The 25649-nt window shown below is 44.9% G+C and overlaps 1 protein-coding gene across 13 annotated transcripts in view; it reads right to left on the reverse strand.

The window, feature by feature from the left end:
- The window catches only part of LOC144099263 (cytochrome b5 reductase 4), a 178657-nt gene that overhangs the window by 6023 nt on the left and 146985 nt on the right, over positions 1 to 25649 (reverse strand). For 7 of the 13 annotated variants that reach the window (XM_077632438.1, XM_077632439.1, XM_077632440.1 and 4 more), the window contains 12 exons: positions 23230 to 23446; positions 20860 to 21024; positions 19160 to 19260; positions 17980 to 18064; positions 16570 to 16638; positions 16407 to 16452; positions 15415 to 15569; positions 13815 to 13847; positions 13079 to 13204; positions 4493 to 4633; positions 3705 to 3848; positions 1715 to 1862 (listed from right to left, as the gene is read on the reverse strand). In XM_077632438.1, coding sequence (XP_077488564.1) covers positions 1715 to 1862; positions 3705 to 3848; positions 4493 to 4633; positions 13079 to 13204; positions 13815 to 13847; positions 15415 to 15569; positions 16407 to 16452; positions 16570 to 16638; positions 17980 to 18064; positions 19160 to 19260; positions 20860 to 21024; positions 23230 to 23290 — 1274 coding nt within the window. In that variant the 5' untranslated portion in view covers positions 23291 to 23446. Of the gene's footprint in view, positions 1 to 1714; positions 1863 to 3704; positions 3849 to 4492; positions 4634 to 13078; positions 13205 to 13814; positions 13848 to 15414; positions 15570 to 16406; positions 16453 to 16569; positions 16639 to 17448; positions 17629 to 17979; positions 18065 to 19159; positions 19261 to 20859; positions 21025 to 23229; positions 23473 to 25649 lie in introns of all 13 variants that reach the window. The other 6 variants (XM_077632434.1, XM_077632436.1, XM_077632447.1 and 3 more) reach the window with 2 other exon arrangements.

A 25649-nucleotide genomic window follows, 5' to 3' on the forward strand; every position in this document is an offset into this window, starting at 1 on the left:
TTTGCGCCAAGTACTAATAAATGCTTCTCCTAAGTTTTCAAACATTTTTTGAAAAGGAAGTGTGTTCATTATGCGAGTATATATGGTATACACTGAAGGGAGTTGGTGTGCGCGTTCCACAGCCACGCGGTTTTAGAATGGCAAACGAGCTGGCCGAAATTTGTTGAGCCACAGTGTCGTGAATAACTGGTTTTTCAAAATTAAAAAAAAACTGATATGACTGCTTCTAATAACCAGCTATAAACCTCTGATTGTAATCAGGCTGTTATCTGTAACCATCATTCACTGCCCTGATGCGGCTCATGAGCAGACACAGCTACGGCATCTGTGAATCCAAAATTGAAAAAGAAAGTGATTGTGCTTGCTGAGGTCAATGGTAACAGAGCCACATCCTGTGCTTTAAGTGTGCTGGAGACGTGTGCACCAGAAAAAGAAAAAGGAGAAGATCCTTGGCGTATAACTAATCCCAAAACAGACTTACTGGGCCTAGTATATGCACGAAAACTTAGCCTCGTCTCACATCATGAGCCATGGACGTCTGGGCAGTTTCCAGACGTTGAAGATGCCCTGGTCAAATTTCTGATCAAATGCTCACCAAACTGATTAAACCTGAAGCTGTTGAGCTGGCTCATCAGAACGGCCTTTCTCAGAGCCAATTCAGCAGGAACTAGATAACAAAATTTATGAAATGAAAAGGCTCCTCACTTTATTGGTCAACTGGCACATGCAAGAAGCTTCCAGAACCTTTTGAAGAAAAACTTGTAGCATTCCAGAGCTACAATATATATCGGCGGCACAGGTATATGACTGCAAACTTATGCAGATCAGACTCCGATTCAATCTGACATTCCCATCACCACCATGACCAATGCAAAGGGGGCCAAACAAGTGCACACAATATTGAGAAACGAGAAGATCAGAAAGATGCTGATGTTGTGTAGCACAGTAGGTGGTCACAAGTTTCCTCCATTTCTATACTTCAGTAAAAGGCACTTCCGAAGGCGGTAAGCCTTCCATGAATTGCTATCATATGAGACAACAAGAAGGGTTAGATTGACACAGACAGATCGACTGGGCAGACAGCATGTGACAAAAGAGGCATGATGCTGGCCTAAGACTCTGCACAATGCTTGTGCTCAACAAGTTTAGGAACCATCTTCATCGGCATGTTTAAGACAACCTTCTATGAGCAGTACCGACTTGGTCATGATGCCCGGCAGCATGACATCCATGACACAGCCACTGAATGTCCACATCAATGAGCTCATGAAAGATCACGTTCACAAAGGTGCTCCACAGTGAGAGGATCATTAATGGCCTGCACCGAGCAACAGGCTTAAGCGTGTGTCACTGGATGAACTGTCAGCATAGCAGCTGGAGCTGTGGGGCACCATCCCGTCTGCCAAGGTTATGTGCGTGGTCAAGAAATCAAGAAATGCGGGAGTTCCGATGCAATGGACGGCACGGTGGACGGCATTACTACGATGTGTAAAAGGTGATAAAGAGCGGTTCAAGAGTGACTAGGGCTAACACAGAAATGGAGACACGTCACTATCAACTTTGCAAGCATTTCCGCCTTTTTTTTTTTGCAAGCATGAAAATTGTGGGTACATATTTGAATCGGTGCTGCATTAGAATTCGGTAATTACGGCACTATTGTTGTACTGGTGTTCTGCCACCGACACAGCAGAGCACAGCTGAGAAGCGTACTCACATCTGGTTAGAGACAAACAGCGCCCAATGTAGCAGTCGCACCATCGGTGTGAACCCCGTCCCGGCAGCGAGGAGCACCAGGTTCCGACACCTCTGCAGGGTTGCCAGTTCAAAGTCCCCTTCCGTGTCCTTCATGTCCAACTTGTCACCTGTGCCAGAAGGAGAACAGAAGACATGGGGCTACCTACTGTGAACCGTATCGCCTACATTGTGCTTCCACAATGTGTAAGATAAATCAATAAAGCGAACAATGAAACACATGCTAGTGAATTACGGACAGAAAAATCCCAACAGGCGCAATGCAAGAAACAGGAAGGGAGCAGCATTGATTAGAGAACAAACCGAAGTTAATGACATCATAGCTGAAATGAAAAGGAAGAAACGTATATAGGTTGGTCATGCAATAAGGTGGAGAACCAAAGGTCTGTTAGGGGAATGAAATGGACGCTAAGGGAAGGAAAGTATCGCCAAGGGGGGCGGAAACGGGTGGCGAGAGGATTTCATTTGCTGGGATTTGCCGCAGGACAAGGCTAATTGGAGATCAATATCTGGATGGCCTCTTTTCAGCAGTGGATGCAGTCTGGCCGGTGAAGATGATGGCATCATTCCAGACCGCAGCTCACAAGAATTTGATCTGAAAGCTATGAGTGTCTGATGTGTTATTTACTGAAATGCATTCGAACATATTGCAAGAACACCCAATATGATGTCCCAGCAAGAATAAGTTCTGGCACATCTTGTGCCAGAACTCCCCAACTTGTGGGAAATGAAATGGGGCACATCATTCTGGCAAGTCACTCTGCAGCTTTGTAGATCGCAAGCCCAATATCCAACCATAAGGCATCTTTAAAAAAATTCTTCCCAGGGAAATGAATTTGCCGCATGTTAACAGTCAAGAAGCCTACCAAGAGGAATGTTTCACAATGCAGCAAGTACTCTCTGCATCACTTAGCAAGTTTTAATGATACCTATGAGAAATGGAAAATCTAAGGTACCTATTCCTTACATGGCACTTTAGACACATTGAATATGCCAGCACTTACACAAAGTAGTTTTTCTCATACGTAGTTCTCTTATCTTCACTGATTGCTGGTTTGGCACAGATGTGTTGCATTGAGGACTAGGTGAGTATCAGCAAGCAAGTGCTTTTCCCATAGCTCACTGCCTCTCTATTTTGTAGCGATAGCTACACCACGCCACCTCTTCGAACCTTCAGCGTGGCACCACTTGAGCTCTGTGGAGGCGCCGCTGGTCACGTGGGTTGATCACGTGGTGCGGCCGTTGGTCAACTGACGTGGTTGGTCACGTGGGTTGGTCGTGGTGAGGAGCAGCTGCTGCTGTTGGCGGCACGGCATGCAACAGCAGCAACAAACAGCTGTGCGCATTAGCTGGGTCAAGTGCGACGAAGATAGGAAAGCCCAGCGAAACGAAGCGGTGAAACACTGACTGTGCAATTCGACCGAGCTAGTTCCACCCGGCCAGATGTAGCTATCGCGTCACTCCAGGTTTAACAAGAGCTAAACGACAGCCATTTTTTATACCTTTTTTTTACCAGGACAACAATATCTGATGTCTACAGCCTGTTCTACTTCTTTAATGATGATGCTGCGTTACTGTTAATTTGCCGCTACACATCTGAAAACCGTCGTGGCGCAGTAGTTATGGCGCTTGGCTGCAAACCCGAAAGACTCGGGTTCGATCCCACCGGCGGTGGTCTAATTTCGATGCAGGCGGAAATTCTAGAGGCCCGAGTACTGTGCGATGTCAGTGCATGTTAAAGAACCCCAGGTGGTTGAAATTTCCGGAGACCTTCACTACGGCATCCCTCATAGCCTGACTCACTTTGGGATGTTATATCCCCATAAACCATAAACCAAAAGTGAAAATCAAAATACACATCATATATTTAAGCTGTCATCAGGGCCTCTCCACTTCCTCCATCTGGAAATGTGTGTGCGCGCTCAAGTGGAGAGACCAGTGTGTTTACGTACCAATTTCAAGTGCCTTCAAAACTGGCGTCAGGGCACCTTCTGGATAGATCTTGATCATCAGGTGAACCATCTTCCCATCGCTCACATCTTCATCGGCCTTCAATGCAGGAATAACAGGGGTATAACTCCGAGATATTTTCATTCCTGAATCACGATGAAGGAAAAGGGAATGTGGAGCCATTATTAGCAAAGACATGTTCACAATATGAAAGAAAAAAGGCAAAGCCATAGAATTGAGAAATGAGAGGAAAATTAAAATCTGAAACGGCCCCCTGCATGATGTTAAAGGGGCTGCACTGCACTGAGTATGGGATGCTCGAATAAGTGATACAAGCATAAGTGAATGTCATGTGAATTGCTTGCAGTGTAAAGTTACAAGTTAAAATTAACCTCAGCAACCACACCAGCGAGGCACATGTTCAGACTAAACTCTTTGTAGTATGTCATATCTTATGGCATTTTGCTACATAAAAATCCTATTCATTACTCAAATTTACTGTGGAGTCTGAAAGTGCATGTGGTTGCTATCTGTGCTTTCAGCAGTTAAGCAATGTTTTACTGGAATTGCGACAACATGCCAGCAGCAGTTGGCGCCATGCCTGCATGGTGCATCAAATGTGTCAGATCACAATGTTCTAAGCCTCTGTGCACATGACTGGTAGTCGGCTGAATATAATGGCCTTCCTGCAGAGTCAGCCCTCCCATATAACGTAGCATTATTAAACCTGCGACATCAGAACAACTGAAGTCAAGGCAAGAAGCTGGCATGAATTCAAGGGGACTCTGACCTTTGACATCGTGCTCAAGGGTCACATGATGTCCAATAGGCACCCACATGAATGAGCCAGGTGGCAGCGCAAAGGTGAACAGGGTGACGTCGTGGGTGATGCTATCTTTATTCACCAGGGTACAGCTTCGAGAAAAACTTTCTGGCGAAAGAAAAGAGAAAAATAATTGCCACATAGGTCAGACTAGAGAATTTTATTAAAGGTACCTGTTATGCACCTAGGTGCTAAGTTTGCAAGTTTGCACACAAAACACACAACTGAGACAAAAGTCACCCTCAAGGTCATCCTCCGACTGGCTACAGCTGGCACGACGCTCCTCCGACCTTGCCTGAGCTTCGTTCAATCGGCTGCAGCTTGCATGCTGTTCCTCCAAACTAACCTGAGCTCAAACGAGTTACTTCAAGGCATCGCAAAAGATTCTTGCTTGGGACTATGTGAAGTAGTGCTTTTGCACTAAAAAAAGAAAGGCCATCACCGTCTCGAAGACGTTGAAGTAACGAGCATTAGTTTTATTGGCCATGCGTAAAACGAGTCTTTCCGCATCCAGCGTGGGCAGTGAAGAAATCCCTGAGGGGTTTGGAAAAGTAACATAACTTTTCCATTTGGCAGAGCGATCGTCACCTAGCGCCATCTATCAGAAAAATTACGATGCATGTCTAACTGTTGTCGAGTAAAAACCCCTCAAGATACGTCCCAAACAGAATTTTCTTCGTCTGGGGGGTCAAGGTGGGCTTAGAATTCAACTTGCGGTGCGACATGGTAATGCTTCAATTAGTAATTGCATGTCTACAATGTTTACCCATAATTTAATTGTGGTTTTATTTCTATATCATAACCCATAGTGTTTTATCTGCCTACCAAATTCGATACACAACTGTCTCCGGATGGGTGCCCCTTGTAGTCGGAGTATATTATAGCAGAATGCATGTATACATATATAGCGATCCCAGACAGTTTTCCTACCTGTTATTGGATATTTTTGGGGGGAGAAGGTGAGGGGGGAAAGGGATGGGATTGCACAACCAATTTAATAGCGGCCATATTGAATTCTAGAAACCGAAACTATGCTACTATTTCATCCCCTGACGTCCTACTCACATAGTTCCACCTATATCCACCATATTGGACCGTGGCATCATCATTGGCATGCGGCAGGTGGTTGTTTCTACAATAGCATTGTAGATGGCGCTATAAGTCTCAATGCGAGATGTGCTGTTTTCTAGTTTCTGCCATAGATCGAGCTGTGATCTCGAGGTGGAACCCCTTTCTGGTTAACATCCCTGCCTTTCCCTCCTCCTCTTTATCTATCTATCTATCGATCTGGTAGCAGACCCCACGGAATCTCGAAACGTGGTGAGTAGTTGCTGCCATAGATACCGCTCTGATCTCAGGGTGGTAGCAGACCCCACGAAATCTCGAAACATGATGAGTAAGAGCCAACGCTCTTAAAAGATAGTGCACTGAAGCTTTGTCGCAATTGTGCTGTCTCAACTTTCTGCAGAAATTGGGGGAGCTGACCTATATTTGCGGGGTGCGAGACCTATGTGTGGGACCACTGACTGCTACTTTTAATAGCAAATGAGTCATTGCACAGCTGTTGCTTTGAGGTGACTCCACATGGAAACCTTCTAAGTGGACGCAATATGTGGATCGATGGATGGATGGATGGATGCGTTATAAGCGGTCTATGCTATGTTAACTGAAGCCATTAGTCGCAATGCAAAGTCACAGATTTTTTGCATCGGTGCAACACCAGCCAAAGAGCAGTACTTTGTTTTACGTGCAGCTATGCTGCTGACAAGCACCTGCGTACAGAGCAGAATGACAAAGACCATTGGTCATTCATCAATGGCACAGACAAGAAACCACTGAAATTCCTGGAAACACTTCAGAAGCTCAAGAGTTTGATGCCCTTCTTTAGAATGCGATTTAAATAGGCCACAGATCAGGCAATGCTGTTGTTTCTAATTAGAAACATAAGCAACAGAATCAAGATCATATTAAAATCTGGCCTCACTGATGAAAACACTGGTTACATCCAAATAATTAGAAACCTAGGAATAGGAAAAATGCGGGATACGCTCGTGATAGCACATATGGAAGGACTTATCAATGTCAGTTTCTCAGGTGACTATGCAGAAGAGGCAACAATTTAAAGTAAGGTGCGATTTGGAAATCAACTTTGCAGGGAAAGTGACTAGCTGAACACAGAGGGGACGACTTTTAGATTGAAAATGCGGTAAATGCCTTCACCAGACCGGATATATATGTACAGTAGCCGACGGATAATTCGGACTCCAACTCGGACTTGTAGGATATTTTGGACCTCGATGAGGCGCCGTCAGTCACCCCATAGAAGCACATACATATTCGCGATGGATATTTCGCACGTCAAAAGTCCGAAAATTCAATTTTTCGGACTAATTTCAGTCGCCTGCGAACCAAAATCGGCCACCTTATCGGCTTTTCGCCAGAGCAAAAGCTGCCATCTTCGATTGAGGTGGATTTACGCTGCAGTTGGATTGACTTGACATACTTTCGGTACCTCACTGTTGCCAGTAGACGTCCCTGCAATCTCTGACACTTCGAGGTGGCAGCTGGATTGTCATTGCCGTCAACTTGTTTTTGTCGCCGACGTTGTCGCGGGCAGTTATTGCTAGTCCCATACCTTGAAAATTTATTGTTGGGGGAAGAAAATTGTGCAGGAGCTGTCTCGTATCTCGGCCGGAAGGAATAAAGGAGGGACTGAGAGAAGGAAGGAAGAAAGAGGTGCCGTAATGGAGGGCTCCGGAATAATTTCGACCACCTGGGGATCTTTAACATCGCACAGCACACGGGCGCCAACGCGTTTCGCCTCCATCGAAACGCGGCCAACGCGGTCGGGATCCAACCCAGGTACTCCGGATCAGTAGCCGAGCGCCCTAACCACTGAGCCACCGCGGCGGGTCTCATACGTTTGCCATTCGTCGTTTCATCACTTGGGTTCCTCTGACCGCGTCGACCGAGTGACGCTCAGTCTTCACGAAGTTACATTCGTTCGCCGTTTTGTGATTGCATCCGGCGGTTCCGCCGCTTTGAACGAAACGTGCCTTATCTTTGCGTGTGTTTGACAAGCAGTGTGATGCACACTCGGGTTGTGGCCAACATGGCCCCGGCGGGTCCATCAAAGAAGCGTGGGAAGTATTCCAACTAAATGCAGTGACCTTGCTGTCTAGCGTGCACAGTGAAAGCACAACTTTGGCGCAAATACGGACGCAAATTGTCGCCAGCAAGATAAGTTTTTCGCGCGGTAAAATCAGTGACATTTTTAAGCCGATTTCATCTCAATAATGTGGTTTTTTTGTACTTCAGGGATTTTTCGGACTGTTCGATTATTCGGACCATTTTCCGGGCCCTTTTTAGTCCGAAAAATCGATCGGTGACTGTATATGCAGGAACAACTGTCAGTTTGACCAAACAGCAAAATACACAGTAATTTGTGGAAGCAGACTTAATACTACATTCAGACATCTTTGAGAAAACTTTTACTATTGCTTGCAGGGCCAGAATGTACAAATTACATGCGATATGCAAGGCCACTAGCAATTCACGACTGCTTTGCTGGGCTGGAAAAATACTTGCACGTACAAACCATTTAAATTATGTTTTGTGGGGACCTGCCTCGCTGTCTCCTGTGGTTTGCTTCCCCGCGATGCGACCCTAGTTTGTTACCTTAACAAACAAGGAAAGGCGCCAGCGTCACAGCTACAATAAAGCTCCTTGATATTGAGAGTAGTGACACTCTCCTCCAGTCCCACGTTTTCCTCCTCGATTATCCTCACCCGCTGGCTGTGCGCGCAGCGCACAGCATGCAGTGCAGGCCATCGCGCGCTCGCCGGCCCGATGTGTTCACTGGCACACAGGAGCGCGCCGAAGTTTGCGCTTTTTTTTTTTCACGCTCTATTATTAAGCACAACTACTAGAAAGTGATTGACATGAGTGACTCTACCACGAGCCACGTTTATCACCTTCTCATTCGAGCAATGAAAGCACTAAACGTCAGCGCTTGCGGCATGAACAGTCAAAGCGCACTCAGTCCTCCTCAATAAGGCAGAGTTCTTACTAGTCTAGGATTTACGTTACTTTTGTATATTCAATATTTTTCAGCACACTGACGCTCCGCTAAATGTAGATTTGACCTAGCACTACATTTTCGTGGAAATACTGTTATGACCCTATTCTTTCACAATCAAGCGAGGTAAAGTTTGGTAATTTAGGTAAAGATGTCGTTTCACGAGTGAGTGAGTGGCTGCAAAAATATTGCGAAATGTTCTTTAATGCGTGTTATGCATTTTTTAGCAGGTTTCAGACCGAAAATTTCAAGCTTGGCTCTTTAGAGCGGTGCACACGCCACGGCTTTATTGCCTGGTCACTACAAATTTCACGGCTGCTTGAAAGAGAATTTTATTTTCTAGTTTTTGTTAACTTAATTAACCACTGCAGAAGTGAACCAGGACAAGGGTTTGGGGTAAAATTTTTGGGTGATTGCTGGTGCCAACAGAAGACTTGATTATGTGACGGAAAGATATGATATTCTCCTGACGACTCATCTATGCTACTCCCTCGAATGCATTAAAATGATTCAGATGCTCGTGCTGAATCAATATTCAGCACTGTAAAGCACAATCAAAAATTATGTATTCATTACGTGACTGAGTGAGTTTCACGGAAAAAGTTCATACTATTTTATAAACTACGGAGTTAAAGAATCTGACGCTATTTTAAAACACCATTCAATGTAGTATGTATATCATAACAATTTCACCTGTGATAAGCCAAAGCTAACTCTAAAAGACACCTTTACTATGACTCGCTCCTCAGGTGGCATTAGACCTCGGAATCGCGGTAGAGTTGTGTGCAGTCGTGACAGTTGAACGAACGCCTTAATCGCTCTAAAGATTCACATCCCCTATCATCCCTAGACAGACGGTGGTATAATGCCGGTAAAGCTACCGTACTAGAGCTCTGTGGCACATGGCAGAGAGTCTGCTGTACATGCTATGAAAATGGACACATTTTCTATTTTGCACCAGGTCAGAAGCACACATATTTGCTAGCAAAAAAAAAAAGTTAACGTCGACGATGCAAACGATTTTCGCGGAAACTTACACTAAGATCCACAAATTAAAGTGGCATAATCCACACGCCAACAGACGTGAATAGAACACACAGACAAAATTCCATCAAATGAAAGATTGGTGTGTGAAAGGACGCACAATGATCAGCGAATTTATCAAGATTATCAGCTTCTTCATAATCTTGCAAGAAGTTTTAAGTATGCACACGAAATGCACATTACTTTGCCAAAGACGGTGTGCTTTGTCTGAATAAAGTCCTTAAGGCGATGTTGTGGATCCACATTTTTATTCGGCTGATGTTATTTTTTCCTCGAGCAATCGCGAAGAGCACACCACCATTTTCACTCCGGCTTGTGCACTGAAAAGCATTGCAACCGGGCATAACATGGCACTTAAAGCAGAGTTCGAATTGTCAGCGCATAACTCAACGGAGCTGGACCAGCAGCAGAGGCAGACGACCTGTGCATGGTGCCGACGAAAAACAGAAACGCAAGAAAACGATCCTTTCCCGTGGATTTCCAGGGGCAAAGGCGAGACACCAATCATCATTCAGAAAAGCGCCGAGCAGAGAGTTGAGCGAGGAGGATGTGCAAGAGTCCATGGCGTGGCGGCAAAGTTCAGAGAACCGCGGTACTTTCAATATCAAGGGGCTTTAAGCAGCACGAGTGCCACGGATGGCGTGATTGTTTGCTGTGTGCGCGCATAGGGGAGGTGACTCTCTCTTGGGCTGGGACAGTCCTTGTGTACGAACATGTCGCTGCGGCGCTTCGCTCTCCACCAGCGGAGCAAGGCCTCGTGGGGAGGAACGTTCTCCCGCATCTCGTTCCGTCTGGCCGTGGAGTATCCGTCCGCTGCCCTACCGTGCGCGAACATTCGCTCGTAACCTTGCTGATGAGTTGACGACCTCGATTCCTCGGCATATTTTGTTGCTAGCTGGCATTATTGTTGCTGTAGCAATAAATGAATGTTTGTGTCAGCCAATGTGTCGTTCCTTTGTTCCCTCAGAGCAAGGCCCGCGTGGTCGGCGCACGCTCGGTAGCGTACGCGATCACGGGGTGGGGTCCGGGCGGCTTTGAACTGCGTCAGCCGCGATTACGCGGGGAAAACATATTTATCCCTCTATTAAAACCCCACAGCTTTTACGGTACTGGCAAAGCTGACATTATCCAATCTGCATGAGTTAAGCAGGTTGAATTCAGCAGTTCTATTATTTGTTTTTTTTTGTATTGCTCCCCAGAAACAATACAATCTGCCAAGCTATCAGCTTGACAGAGGATCCAGCTTAACAGGGTTCATCTTAAAAAGAGCGCAGTAGATATGGATGCATGATCAAACAGCCCTTTTTTAATGACAAGAAAAGAACAGTCTGCATACTATTGCAATCGGTGAGAGAATACAGTAATCCCTCATAATAACGAAGTCAGCTGGTCGGCGAAAAAAATTCGTAATAAGTGGTAATACGATATAAGCAACCACCCGACAAAATCTAAAGCAGTCGAGCTTTAATTGCACCGCAACAGCAAGAAAGTCAAAATACAATGTATTCAGTGAAGAAAAACTTTATTCTGGTTCAAAAAAGGCAGTGAGCTTTGGCTGTTTCAAGTTCTTACTTGGTGCGCGCAGCCCCTGGTCTAATCTGACCAAGCATTGCACGAGGCCACGGTCGCCGCCCATGCATTCAACCTTCGGGGTATTTCGAGTTGCGAATGCAGTGCCGCTTTTATGGGGGTATTTCGGGGTATTCCGAAGGCAGTGGCAGCTTTTATGGAGTGGGGGGTCATGGCAGACTACAAGAGTATCGCGCTGGAAAGTGCCGCAAATGCTGTGGCTTGACTCTGATGTGGTGTTTGTTGTGCTTAAAAAACAATTAGCCGCTCATTGTGGGTACGCAGCGTGATATTAAAAACTGAATGGTTTTGCAGTGGGAGCTTTGCATGATTACTGGGCCATTTTTTCCCGAGGTATGCAGCTGTGCAGTTTGCAAAACGAGAGTCTTTCAGCGAGAGTTTTTCGGCGCACCATTGTCGACGACACTGTGCCAATTCTATGGTTCGAGTGTCGGTGTTCACGCAGCGTTTCGTCCGCGCCGTTGACAAATGTCTAATAACAAAATTAAATGACCTTACCATGCATTTAGACTGTTTGTCTAGCCGAGCGGTGCGAATCGAGCATGACCGGCCCGAGAAAATCGCCAGGGAAACACCTTGGTTGGTTCCGTTCACCCGCCATGCTGACAGCCTGACTTGCCATTGGTGACGCTCGGATTTTTCGTGTTTTCGTAAAATTATTGGTCGATTTGCACCGTCAAAAGCGCAACGAAGCTAGGGGCGGTGTTTTATTGCGATGCAGGCCGATTATGGCTAGCGGTGAGCAAATTTCTAGACCGGCTCCTCCAAAGTCATCTTAACAATTTGTTAACGTAGCTCCTCATGTCAAACATGGCACAGGGCATGCGACCAGCAGCCGTTTGCGACCAGGCAGCAGCTCGACAACACCGTTGTTCACACTTGCAAGCGTGACCTGCATGTCGCCTTCTTGTTTGAAGCGAAAGCTCTCGGGAATGACGTTGTTCGCGCGCTTTCGAGAGTTTCGTCTGCTTTGGCCGAAGTGAAACGGTTAGGCTTAGCGACGACTACGGCAGCCAGGGAGCAGCAAAGTTCATTGCCCGGCGCGCCCGCTGTCGGCGTCATTATTGAAAGATCGGCTCACTTGCGACTTGCAAGTGTGAATGGGCTCATAATCGGAGGGACACTTCTTTTGTGCTTTTTGGCATGTTTTCAGCACCAGAAGTGCTCTTTAGAGAAGTAAAATTTTGCTCATCAAGCACACCCCCCGAAATGCTATGGCGCAAGTCTGCCCACGGTCTTTTGGCCACTTTTCGGCATCCAAACGACTGCGGTTTTCTGGCATCGCAAAGCATCAGGAAAGTTTTATTTTTGTGTGGATTCTATCACAGGGAACACCAGCGATGCAACTGCGACCGATATGGGCGTGCTGCACAATGGAATTTGACAACTTCCATTTGCTCTGCTGTAAACAGCTGGGGGCACTAGGCCCACGCATGGTACCCGTTACTAGGCAGGTCATCGGTCGTAGGTTTGGTACTTTCGTGGCCTGTTCTGTGCCTGCATGACTAATTCGTCGGCAGTTTTAATTTGACACTGAACACGCAAAAAGGCCGCCACCACTCAGCGGCAGCGATGCCTCCACTCGCCACTTCGCTCTAAGTGGGTCAAGCTCTTCGTACGCTTCGAGTAATGCGGCTTAAAAGGCATGCGTTTGGGTAGGGACCGAAGAAATTTTGAATAAAGCGGCATTTCGAGCAAAGCGATTTTGTTCCAACGAGGAATTACTGTAGGTCTATCTGCGAGAGAATAGTTCTATCTGCAGATGTCAACGACAAAAATGCTATCCCATAAAAGCAAAACAAACGAACTAACAAAAACAAAAAATGAAAGTGTGCACCCACCGGCATTTTTCAAAGGCACTACTTGGTTGTGGTTTGCCAGAAAGGAGCCTAGTGAGGACCACGAGATACCATTTTTTTCTTTCACTAACTGCACTTCCAGGCATTTTAGCTTGCACTTCACCTGGACTGAAACACAGAACAAAAAAGACTCGTGAGAAGGAGACGCAATGAGATAATCTACTGAATCACGTGAACACCCGGCGCAAAGACTGCATTTTATGGCAGAAATGTGGGCACAGAAACCACACAGTGGCTGAGTAGGCCGTTGAATTTGGCAAACATAAGTGCCAATAAAATTGCACACAATAGCTAAGTAATGCATAAGTGTGAATGAGCGCACCCATAACCACCACTTACCACTGAATCTCATCACACAGTGATTCCAATTATGCTTTCTTTTTAAATACTGCTGCTTAACATATATCTCATGCAGCTTCAAAACTTGTTCTTCATGTGGAGAGCAGACAATAACGTGGGATGAAAAACTGTGACTTCAAAAATGCAGTGTTGCCTGGAGAAATCACCTAAACTGAGGGCATAGAAATGGCAAACTTTATAAAATCAATTTGCTCAGAAATGAATTACCACATGCTTGCCGAACTTGGCAGATATTATCCAGACAGGGAAGAAAACCTAAAGTAAATGTTTCATTAGAATACGCAAATTTCAAAAACTCAAGTTGCACTTCAATTACAAGAATGTGCGATGGTGTTGAGGATATCAAAGCACTGCTTACCATTATAGCTACTGTACACATTTTCTTGCAGTTCTGTAAAAAAAAGTGCAAAGGCTGTTTAAAGTTCTGCCAAGAAAATCCATGTGTAGTGGCATTATTTAGACAAAAAAATGTTGGCTGCATATCATGGAAACTCATGAGGGTAGGTACCAAAGGAAGCATGACTAAGGAAACCTGAAGTGATTCTAATTTAAGCCAAATAACAGACAAGCAAACTTCATAAAAGAGAGAATAGAGAACGATGCAAAGCATTTACGAACATACTTCTTGCAATCTAACCAAGTTGTAGCGTACAAACAGCATTATGAAGGAACATTTTACAACAATGCTTGCCAAATTCATGGCTTAACACAGCAAGGTCTCTCCATGAAATAAAATTTACACTACAAACTTTTATCAGCCTGTTGATGACTTTTATTGTATTAGCATGTGTTTCTTTACTTATGTGCATTCTTTGAGAACAGCTCAACCAAGCAAACTGCTAAACAAGTATATAATTAGGTAAACTAGAAGACAAAAGCTTACAAGAAACAGTCATAGTAACAAATCAGTGTAGTGGAATCTCAATAAGTTAAACTCTCTCAATTAACACTTTCATTACATGCCAATTAGCATTTCAGTCCTATAAAACTGCATGTATTTCGATAATAAAAATTGTCTTTGTGTGCAACAGTTAATTTCACTACGCTATGCAGTCGACCTGTCTCAGCTGCCAAAGCAAGACAGTGCAGCAGCTGTACACCAGTTATCATGCCAAACAATCGACTACCTTGCGCACATGGTTATCATGGCCCTGCTGGTGCGGCATGCATGCACTGCTCGCCACTATCGCCCTTGACCATCTCTGCTAATTAATTGCCAGCAATGTTGTAACTGCTCAAGATGTTTTATGTACATTTCCCTATCACTGTTACGGCAAGTCGAGGTGCCTGTTATGGCTTCCATCACTCTGCTGCCTATTCCCCTGCCCTCTGATTTCTTATGCATCAGTCGTTGCAAGGGACCAATTTTATATTGGCAATCAAGAAGTATTTACATGGTGCCAGTGTGCATCACAGTCTACTACACCATTGCTTGCCCCTGTGTCAAGAGGTGGCATAAGAACGAAAAGGCTTAGCCTACACAGCAGGTAACATAGGGCATGGGCTCCACATTTTGATCGGGCTCTCTATCCTTGCCTTTACTTTAAACTGCAAAATTTGAACAAACTTTCAGCCCCCATCGGGTTCTTGGTTTTCAAGAATCGTGTGCAACAAGAAATTCAACAAAACAGCAACTTGTAACATACATGTTCAAAAAGAAGAAACACTGCTCATAAATACTGGACACAGAGGCTCCAGTGGAGAGCTAAAGGGTGCAATGAACTAAACGGTGAAGAGTCGTGTACCCTGAAGCAGTTCATGTCTTAAAAAACAAGCTGCTGCAAAACTTCAGGGTGTGAAGTGCACAAAAAAAATATTGCACCTCATAGCTGCGTCTGCCTTTCGCTCCGTCGAAATTCATGTTCAGTGGTCAAAACCTGCACCTCTCTTCTTGAGTTACCATAACATCTTAGTGGCTACACTGCCCTAACAATTGCATGTGTGGATCTATGACTTACCAACATGAAATATAAAGAAGTATTTTTCTAGCCGGACACGTATCCGAAGTTCCTTCCCCGACAAGTCTGCCACAACCTTGTCCTGTTCGATGATAGCATCGCTTTTCGACTGAATACTGACGGTGATGGTTGAGTCGTCCTGTAACCACTCATAGCTGCAGTGAGAAGAGATATATGTGCAAAACTGTAACAAGAACCAGCTGCACCAAACAAGCACACAAAAGTTTAATCAAAAATTGGTGCAATGATTTTTTCAGCACTATACTGCTAACCCCATCAGTAAACAGTGAAACACAACTGCATAGCTAAGAACTGCTAACTCCCCCAAACATGCCAAAAGTGATAACACAAATGGCAATACCTGCTATCATGACAAAAGTAGCACCCCTAGTTGTAGACTAAAATTAAAACTCAGATCATGACTCTTATTGCCTCACACACACAATGAATATGTTTTAGTGCACAGCATGGTTGCCCACACCTTGCTACATAAAAGATCTCGCAGCCAATGGCTTCACTCAAACCGTCACGTTATGTTATGCTTTGTTATGTTATGTTATGTTATATGTGTTATGTTTTTCTGTGTTATGTTTTTTTACAGTATTATTAAACAGTGCTCCCTACCCATATTTACAAGCAAATAGTCTCACCACTTCCTCTCTGTTACATCGGGCAGTTAGTAGCTATGCTAATAGGTTTGCTAATCATTACTAGACCATTCACCAAAAAATGTGATCATGTAAGAGCTGTTCTAGAATATTCAGGACTGTTTACGTTACCTAGAAGCTAGGCTGTTTATTTGTAAAAATAAGGAGGTTTTTGAGAATGTAAAATGAAATTTGCCAACTTGCGATAAAACATTTACATTTGCCAAACTTACGTATTCGGCTGAATGGTACAATAAAACAAATGAAGAGCGTACTATGATTATTTAATATGGACAGCTACGCATGTTCCAACTCATATCAAGTAGAAAAAATGGCTATGCACACCTAACAGAAGGTCTAGGTGATGTTTCTTCATTGATGTCTGGAACATCTGAGAGCACAAAGAAGGAAAAGATAAAGGTGTTACGAACACGCTAAGTACAACTTTAGCACAAGGCAAATACTAGCAAAAAGAACCCGACAAAACATAGCTCAGCTTTCAACTTACCTTCCGAAGTCGTTGTGTCAGTCCTTTGGAGCTTCTTGATGAATGGTATTCTTGGCACTGGAAAACTAGCTGTGACGAAAGGAAAACAAGAAGAATCAGAAAGAAGCTACACATCTTGTTTCAGATTCTTGTTGAACAACACAAAATCATTGTCTAGTTCATTAGGTTATGAATGTATACGAAACATTACAATCAGAATGACACTTGACAAGGACTAAGCAGAACTAGTACAGAACCACTTAAAACTACATTCTAAACTATGATTTCGTGCATGCCTTCATGGCCCAGAGAACACGAGGGTTTCAGAACTAAAATAAAAGAACAATCACTGCTAGTCAGTACCAAAACGGAAAGTTGTGATTCCAAAATATGCTCAATGGTTCGTTTCAAGACAATTAAGAAACCCTATTAATCATTAATGACAAAGCAATAAGCTATTAATGATTACCCACTTTGTTCCTTAAACACGCACGATATAGGGATATTGTATGAGGGCTTAACTTTGATGTAAAATCTGAATACACAGCACGTTTGTTCAATGATTAATGACTATATGCAATGACTAAAAAGCTGTTCTTTTCAAAATATACTGAGTTATTTTGAATTTCTGAGGTACTCTGCTTCCAGACCAGCTCTATTTAAAAAAATGAGCATTCATAACCAGCCTTTCAATGTGCCCAATCAAAACACTACAGCCACAATGCAAAGTTTTTCGTACTATATAATTAAACAGTGTTCTCTGTCCATCCCTGCGAGCACATGGCTTTATCAGTACTTCTTTGTTACATCGGGTCAATTAGCTTTGTCATGACCAGACCATTCATCAGAACTGCGATCATGTGAGAGCTATTCTACAATATTCAGGACTGTTCACATTACCTGGGAAGTTCTGAGTCACTATAAAATAAAGAGTGGCTGATAGCCACAGCATTCTGATTCCAACTTCTGCCACGTGCACATGCCACTGTCGCTGGTGCCGAATTACTTTGTTTCGTTGCGGGCATGGGTTCGTCCAATGATCAGTTTCCTGCTCAAATCTCCACACATGTTCCTGGCTGCCTGTAGTGACATCAATGTGACACTATACTCATGAGTTCTTTTAAACAAATGCAGCCAGGAAAAACTTTCCCCTCTTCAAACTAATCCACATGCTCCAGCTTAAATGCTAAGATGGTTACTTCTGAACTGTGAAAGTAATGCTTTCTGATGCATTTTGCACACCATGCCAGCCACATGTATAACCTGTGATGCATGATGCACCACAAAACACTTACAGACCTTCCTAATGTATATCAGTCCACCCCAATTGCATATTTCAAAAACGATATCCTTGGAATGCGTGCAGCCATTTCGTCCTGTTAGCATGCTTGTGATTAGCGGCCAAAAGCAGGCTCGATTCCAAATACTCACATTTGCGAATTTGAACGGCAGGACCAACAATCTTGCCAATGAGGCACTTCTCCAGCATGGACTCAAAGTTTACCCACTTGTGTACCTGTATGACAAGAACACAGCGAACATGCAAAAGACGTCAACATCCTATAATTAAACAAACATCCTAGCTAAAGAAAACACCCTGCCATTAAGCTGAAATGCACAAAATCACAATGATGCAAACTGTTCCCTTTTCTGCTAACTCTTCCAAAGTATAAGATAAATTACAAATGCGAAAAGTGAAAAAGTGTCAAAAATATTGGATGCATTTAGCTGACTGATAAGCGTCGACATTCAAATTTTCTAATGCAGTTCTATCAGGAAAATGTTTCTTCTATGTTTGGGATGCTACCATATGGTAAGGTGTGAAGTGTTGCAATGCTTGTGCTTAAAATTTGACAGGACATTTGAGCTCCACCTTAAAGATATGACGTGAGAGCGTAGTGGGCTAATTCCCTTATATGCAGAAGGTCATTCTCTACTTTACATTCATAGATCCCTGGAAGTCCGCACACCCCTCCTGGTGCAGTGGTGCAGCAGTTAAGCGATGCGTCACTGCCCTGTGATGGCAGGTGCTCTCAGAGGAAGGCCTTGTGCGGCCCAGGTTGCTCTTCCCAAGCGACCAACCATTAATTTAACTGCCACCTGCCACGGTGAGCAGTTTTCTCACTATCCAGTGGTGATGTTTGTGATGCCGTCGCAAGGTCACATGACCTAGGTGGCCCACCTGCCTCCTAAGTTGCTCTCTGGAGACCACCTGCCAGAGTCATGCTCGTTGTGATTTTTAGCTCACAATGCCAACGCCAACAACGCCAACTCTGGTTTTTCTGGAAAACGGGGCCTTTAATGCTATCTCATTAAAAAGCAAGCTTGTTACACTGAATCGGACACAACCCACTGAATTTGACTCTCCGGGGCTGCCACTCTGGCGCCGTTTCAATATCAGCTCTGCACGGAATATGACAGTTCTCTCCTTTCGCATGCATCAATGTGCACAAATGAAAACATTGCCACTTCTGTGCCCTGTTGCCCTCTTTCAGCCTCACCCCTCTTCTCATCATGCAAGTCTGAAACAATTACACAAGTGTCATGGGCTCGTCTCACATTAAGGATACAAAAAAGATGTAAAACAAATGCGGCAAGTCTCTCCGGTTACCTGATTAAACAGGTCAGTGGCATCCTTTCCAACACCTCTGAGCAGCTCATCCACTCCACCAGGATGGTACTCCATGTATGGTGTGACGTTGTAGACACGACCTGACACCAGCCAATGGCAGAAAGAAATGCAACTAAAAGCCTACAGCCTCAGCATGACAAAGAATGAAGTGGGCTTTCAAATGTCCATGTGCTTTCTTTACTGTGTTTTGCTCAGTTTTGGGCATGAGGCAGAAAATATCTGCATAGATGCTGCAGATTCCCAAAGAATGTCTTATACAGCTAAGCCCACATGAAAGCTGCAGAGCTTTGAAGTGCTTTCTCATCTTGCATGTGCGGTTCATTATTCCAGAATACCTAAAATTTATGACAGTGAACTAACCTGCACACGGCAAATTTGACAGTTCCCTTCGAGTGCCTCACATGGCAACCATCACTTCATGATGGCGTACTGGAAAACTTTCTCAGTCATATTGTCACATAGTAGTGACGGCAGTCAGGAGGGATGAAGACTGACAGACAAAAGTTCTTCTAAAAGAAAACTGTTTATTGGGCTGATTTGCACCCACAATGGACTGAACCACTCTGCGGCGGCGAAGCGACAAGCATTCTCAGCGGCCGTCGAACCGAATGGCCCGACGCTGTCGGCCGTGCTCAATTTAAAGCTGATAGCGAACATTTGAGATAAGCGTGCAAAGTTAATAGAACATTCTGGAACAACGTAGAATCAGCTGTGTGTGGCTGCGATCAATTGAGATAAATCTAGTCATGTCTTGCATCGCAAACAAAGCGATAAAGCGGCGTGCCGGCAGCTTTGAGGAATGAACAAACAAACACTGCAAAGGTTCGTGGCAATATGCTCAGTCTCAGCAAACTAGAATACGCATCTGCAATTTGGGACCCCAGCTACGCAAATTCAATTAATGCGCTTGAGCTTGTGCAAAATAACGCCACCTGTTTCATCCTATTCAACTTTAACCGTACTCCAAGTCTCACCTCGATGAAAAATACGCTTAACCTTCCACCTTTAGCCTCCCGTCGAAAATTTTCATGATTGTGTTTATTTCATATAATTTTTTACAACTGTCCCAATCTGCGCGATGAAATCATATCTCCTCCGTCTTTCATCTCTCCATGACTAGATCATGTTCACAAAGTCGGCATAACGTCACACGAAACAAAAGCTTGTTCACAGTCGTTCATTCCCCATACATCAGCAGATTGGAATCACCTTCCCGGATCTACAGCCTGCATTCAAGACAACCTGCGCTCCCGTAACAGTTTAGCTAACATTGTATACTAAGGCCGACAATAAATGTACTTATTATTCTCCATTACATTTGTTTACCTCAGTTACCTTTGTTGTTCTCTTATCTTGCTCTTACAACTTATGCTTACTTCTTTTACTGAATTGTATATAACCAGGAACATGACGCTAGTATGCTGAATTTTTGTTTTTGTTCTCTTTGTATAATTTGTAACCACTCCCCTCTGAAATGCCTTTGGCCCTGAGGGTATCAATAATAAATAAATAAATAAAAAAATATGCAATTTAGAAAGAAAAGTTGTGAGGGTGAACATATCACTTAGATGCTTTTAATCAACTTTAGAAGTAGGGATGCTTATGCACGATATAAATCAACTCACATCACTTTACTTAACAAAGGTACACACGAATAGGTATAAATATGCTTTAAATACCTTTCAAACAGATCCAGGCATCATCCTTCTTGTTGTGCTTGAGCAGCTCCTCGTAGGTGACCTCCAAGAAGCGGCCGTTGACACCAGAGAGGTTCGGGTTGGCATGGGTCAGCCGGATCCAGTCCATCAGAGACCGGCCGGGACCAAGGGAGACCTTAACACGCCCTGGTTTTGTAAAAGAGCAGATAACCGTCCTTTTTTTAGTGCTAGCATAGGTACCTTTTTCTTGCCATCCATTGGTTGACCTTGTTTACCTCTACTGGTGTCGGTTAGAGTGGGAACTCTGCTCGCTTATTTAAGAACTCTTTCACCTGACTGTATCATTGCGTCCTCAAAGATGTCACATTTTCTATCTCCATACATGCTCCTTGTTCAGATTCCCGACTTCATAACTCAGGACACTACTCTGTTCCCTTAGATAAGAACCACTGGCCTGTGCCATCGAAGAGCAAATTTTTAATTATGGTAGAGAACAAGGAACAAAAATAACAGCTGGAACGGGTATCTCTAAGAGCACAAAGACACTATATGTGACATGCAATGTTAAGACAGCAGACGTGCTGTGCCATGTAGTTCATAGCAGCACAATCTGCTGGGAAAGGCAGTTCACAGTCTTGAAGGAACCTCTTCCTTAAGGTCCTCAGCTTGATTTGTCATTTGTAAGGAACTGCCATGTTCACACCGCCCAATCAAATCAGCTCCAACCACAGATAACATTGCAGGTCACATCTACCATGGCTGCCCATAGAGCACTACATAACGGTGCATGCACATATTGTTTTGCATTCTTAATAGCTGCACGCAGTGTTTGGAAACTCTATGCTTTGCAAGAGGTGGAAATAAGGTGATCCTTTACACTACTTTCTTTCAGAGCAACAGCCACCAGCTGCACTGCAAACAGATTCTGTGATTTTTGCTGCCATACTTTTTCCTATCTTCATGCATGCCCGCGCGGTCTCACTGGTGCCATTTAGAATGCTGTTTTTAGCAAGGGCCATTGTAAGTGCCCTTTACGACAACAAGCGCGAGTGACAACGGGACCTTGAACTTAAGCTACGTGGAAGCATTTGCAAGAAATAGCAAAGATGTGCAAACATTGCACCATAGCATATAAGAAGCCACAGTGCTATACATTTCACCACACAAAAGCCTCAACAGACATCAGTACAATAGAACCTCTTTGACATGTTCCAGGTTTGTACGCTTTCGCGATTCATGTGCTCAAAATCGTGAGCAATAAAAATGTGGCACAGGGTTTCACTGTTTTCATTTTCGTTAATGTGTTTTGGTATAATGTGATTCTCTGGTAAGTATGTCCACAGTTTGACAAAAATTTGATTTTACGATACATTTTGTGACCAACAGATGGTGCACTAACATATACGCAGCCTAGCCTGCGTGCACCCAACGTAAGCAGTAGATCAACAGCATACAGCTGCCAGAGCAGCTTCTCTGCAGCACATGACTGCCAATTGGGCGAATAATACAAAAATAACAATGATACAGCAACGAAAGGGCTGAGCCTGGAGGCATGCGACTTGAACAAAAGCACCAGTTGCCGTACGCTGCCAGTGTGGGTGATTCTCTGTGGTACACGATTGTAATCAGGCAAAGCATTTGAAAACGATGATGGTGATAGGAGTTTTCGGCTACTTTCGCACTTTCCGGTCGTTGGAATGGATACAGGTACACTGTGAAATTTTTGATGAATTAACGACAACTCAAATGCGGATAGAAATCTACAAGCACTAGAAAAGCTCAACAGAATTTGGGTTAACAAGTGCTGACAGGCCTTTCAGTACATGGAAGTGACTATAAATATCTTTGTACTTCATTTATCAGTAACATTTTTTAAAATCATAGAGGTTTGGATGGTACGTTTACCGGATAACAAGCTTTTTCCTTTCATTTAAAAAACAAATGCATCAAAAAGGTTTTACTAGATTATTATTTCATTTAAATCCACAGTACTAATACTGCACAAAAAGGCTACACCACTGAGCGCACATTGTGTCTGGAAGCTACCTGCATGGCTTGTCGAGAATCACGATGCTCACACCAAATTTAAGGCTAAAATGATTTCACGATTAATTTACACCAAGGGTAACACCGCAATACCCACAGCTCTCACAGTCATGTAAGATATGCAATTGCATATGGCATGAATTATTTCTTTTAATTGCATGCAATAAAAAGTGTACAACTCCAGCTCAGAAAGAAGGGGTGGCATAACTCCATGAAGCTGTCACTGTTACAGATTTCATTCCAGTACATAAATGTTGTTCTAAAACTTCTGCCATACCTCGAAACCTAGGAGACATGGCCATAAAGCATGCAAGCACACGTCTCATGCTATTGCCAGGGACTCACCAGAGCCGGTGGCCGACATGTTGAGCTCTCCGGGTGACAGGCTGTTGTTGACGGTGCTCATGGAGTCTGCGTTGCCCTTTGTGCTCTGCTGCTGCTGTTGCTGTAGAGGCTGCTGCTGTGCTCTTCCATCGACCTTCGCCCCCTGTGGCAGCTGGCTGCGCACTTTGTTCTTCCTTTTGCTGGGGCAGGCCACGCACCGGGACTCGTTGCACCCCAGCTGGAGAGGAGAAGGGGATGACGCAACTGCGGTCACTGGTGCATGCACACCACACCGCACCGTGAACCAACAATGTCAGTGCTGAACAGAAAAGCGAAAGCACATCTGGAACTAGCCAAACTGCACTGAAGATTGTGGCAGGCGACAGCCAATAGAGGGCATTCATTGATACCACGGGTGAGGCCGTTGTGATACAGGTGGCCTCCAGTTGTGACAGCTATGCGAGGAAAAGTGAAAATATTCCCCCGTAACGAGAATTCTGAGCATGTGGAATGACGCCGATAATTGTGGAAGACTCTTACAACAGGAAAGGTCAAAAGATGGCAGCTCAGTAAGGGTTCATTAAAAATTGTGGGGGGGGGGGCAGCATGACAAAGCATAAAATGAAGAAACAAATTCTCCTGTTTGGTGTGCTGTTTATGTCTTGGTGCATGATAGCCTTAGCTGCTTATGTGCTATAACACCCAACACAACATACAAAGGGGGAGCACTGTCCCCTTTTTAGTGCGAAAGCCAGAAATCCTGAAAAAGGCGATGTTTGTCTGAAGCCTTTTAGACGCCTGCATAAATAAAATAAACATCGCCGCGACTTGGTCCCAAACTTGCAGCAGCGCGAACAGATCAGCTTCGCTGGCCACAGTACAAGAGCACTATGCTATCGCCACAGCCGATCACGCCTCATGTTAAACTGCAACACTCTCACGCTATGCATTGCACATTGTCATCTTCAACAACTTCCATCTGAGTGCAAAAGTCGCTAAAGGAAAAAAAACTAACATAACTGGCACCCTGGGTCAGTGGACACCTCCATCATTCTTTGAGCTACTTGGTGGTAGCGACAGAGAGATGTGCGCTGCTTGCGTTTGCGTAGACGTTTTGGTAAAAACGTGGCGCTGGAGCAACAGGCCACTGGCGTTCAATTCGTTCACTGGCGTTGGCATTGACAACGTTATAGACTTCATTCAAACCTTTATCCTCAGCCGATTCCTATACAGGCTCCCGTACCTCAGACTTAGGGGTGAGGAGGTCTCCATCTTGGACACGATGCTTCACACCACGTTCAAGACGGCCTCCACCTACCCCTCAGCACTTCCACAAAAAAACTACTTCAGCTGGGTTTTCACAATACTGTTGGGGAGCTTTTGGAGGCCCATAGACAGACCCAGTACATCCGATTAACACAGACCACCACCGGACGCCACACCTTCAACACTCTTGGCACTCAAATTCCAGCCAACGGCCCCACACTCCTCTTCACCACACGCCCTATCCACTCCAACCTCCTCATCAAACCCCTTCCGAGAAACACCCATCCGCAACACCAGAGGCCAAGCCGCCGAGCCAGGGCAAAGGCTCTGCGCAAATATTACGGCTCTGAGGAGTATGCCGTGTGCATACTCCTCACGCCGCATGCTCGGGCGAGGAAGCGGCGGCAGCCGTGGTAGGCCATACCCTTCAATCCCATGCTATTATTCCTCTTCCTTTGATTTCCTCCTAAAAAGTGGCTGAGGAGCATTGCCCTTGCGATCGCCCACACGGAAGCCCGTTATATTCTCATAGATTAGAAAACTGCACTACTAAATTTTGCGCCCGGGTGAGTTCATGTCCCTGCTATTTGCATCTTGACCTCGCCCGGTGTCAACCCGCCCCGCCACGTGGAGCTGCTCTGGGTGCCTGTGCAACCGGGTAACCCCAGTAACGAGGCGAGGCCGCTGATACCTTAGCCCGAGGTCTGATACACCGCGTACAGGCGGCCCCCGCGTTGGAGTTCTCCCGGGAGTGCATGCACACATTGAGTGAGCTGACTCAGGCTCACCGAGCCGAGAGACAGCTCTGCCCGCCACCACACCACTCACTTGATAATTACTACCAAACCCCATGGCACCGCCTCCAGACACGAACACTCCCATCACCTTATATTAGGTCTCGCCACCACCAAACACTCACCAACCCCTCTTGCACCCTCTGCAACGACCCCATCGCCACACTCGCCCACATTCTATTCCAATTCCCGACGGATCCTCTCCCGCAGGGCCTGGAGCACCTCGCCAGCTGGGAGGACTGGGAGACCCTGCTACACTCTGAGGACCCAGTCTGGCAGAAGACCACCATAGGGCGGGCTGCCAACGTCATGGACCGTATGAACATGAACATTTGGGTGTAGTGGGGTCGTGTGGGGGCCCAGGGGCCTGTGTGCCCCAAA

The sequence above is a fragment of the Amblyomma americanum genome, chromosome 7, assembly GCF_052857255.1.
Source record: "Amblyomma americanum isolate KBUSLIRL-KWMA chromosome 7, ASM5285725v1, whole genome shotgun sequence".
In the NCBI taxonomy this organism is placed as follows: Eukaryota; Metazoa; Arthropoda; class Arachnida; order Ixodida; family Ixodidae; genus Amblyomma; species Amblyomma americanum.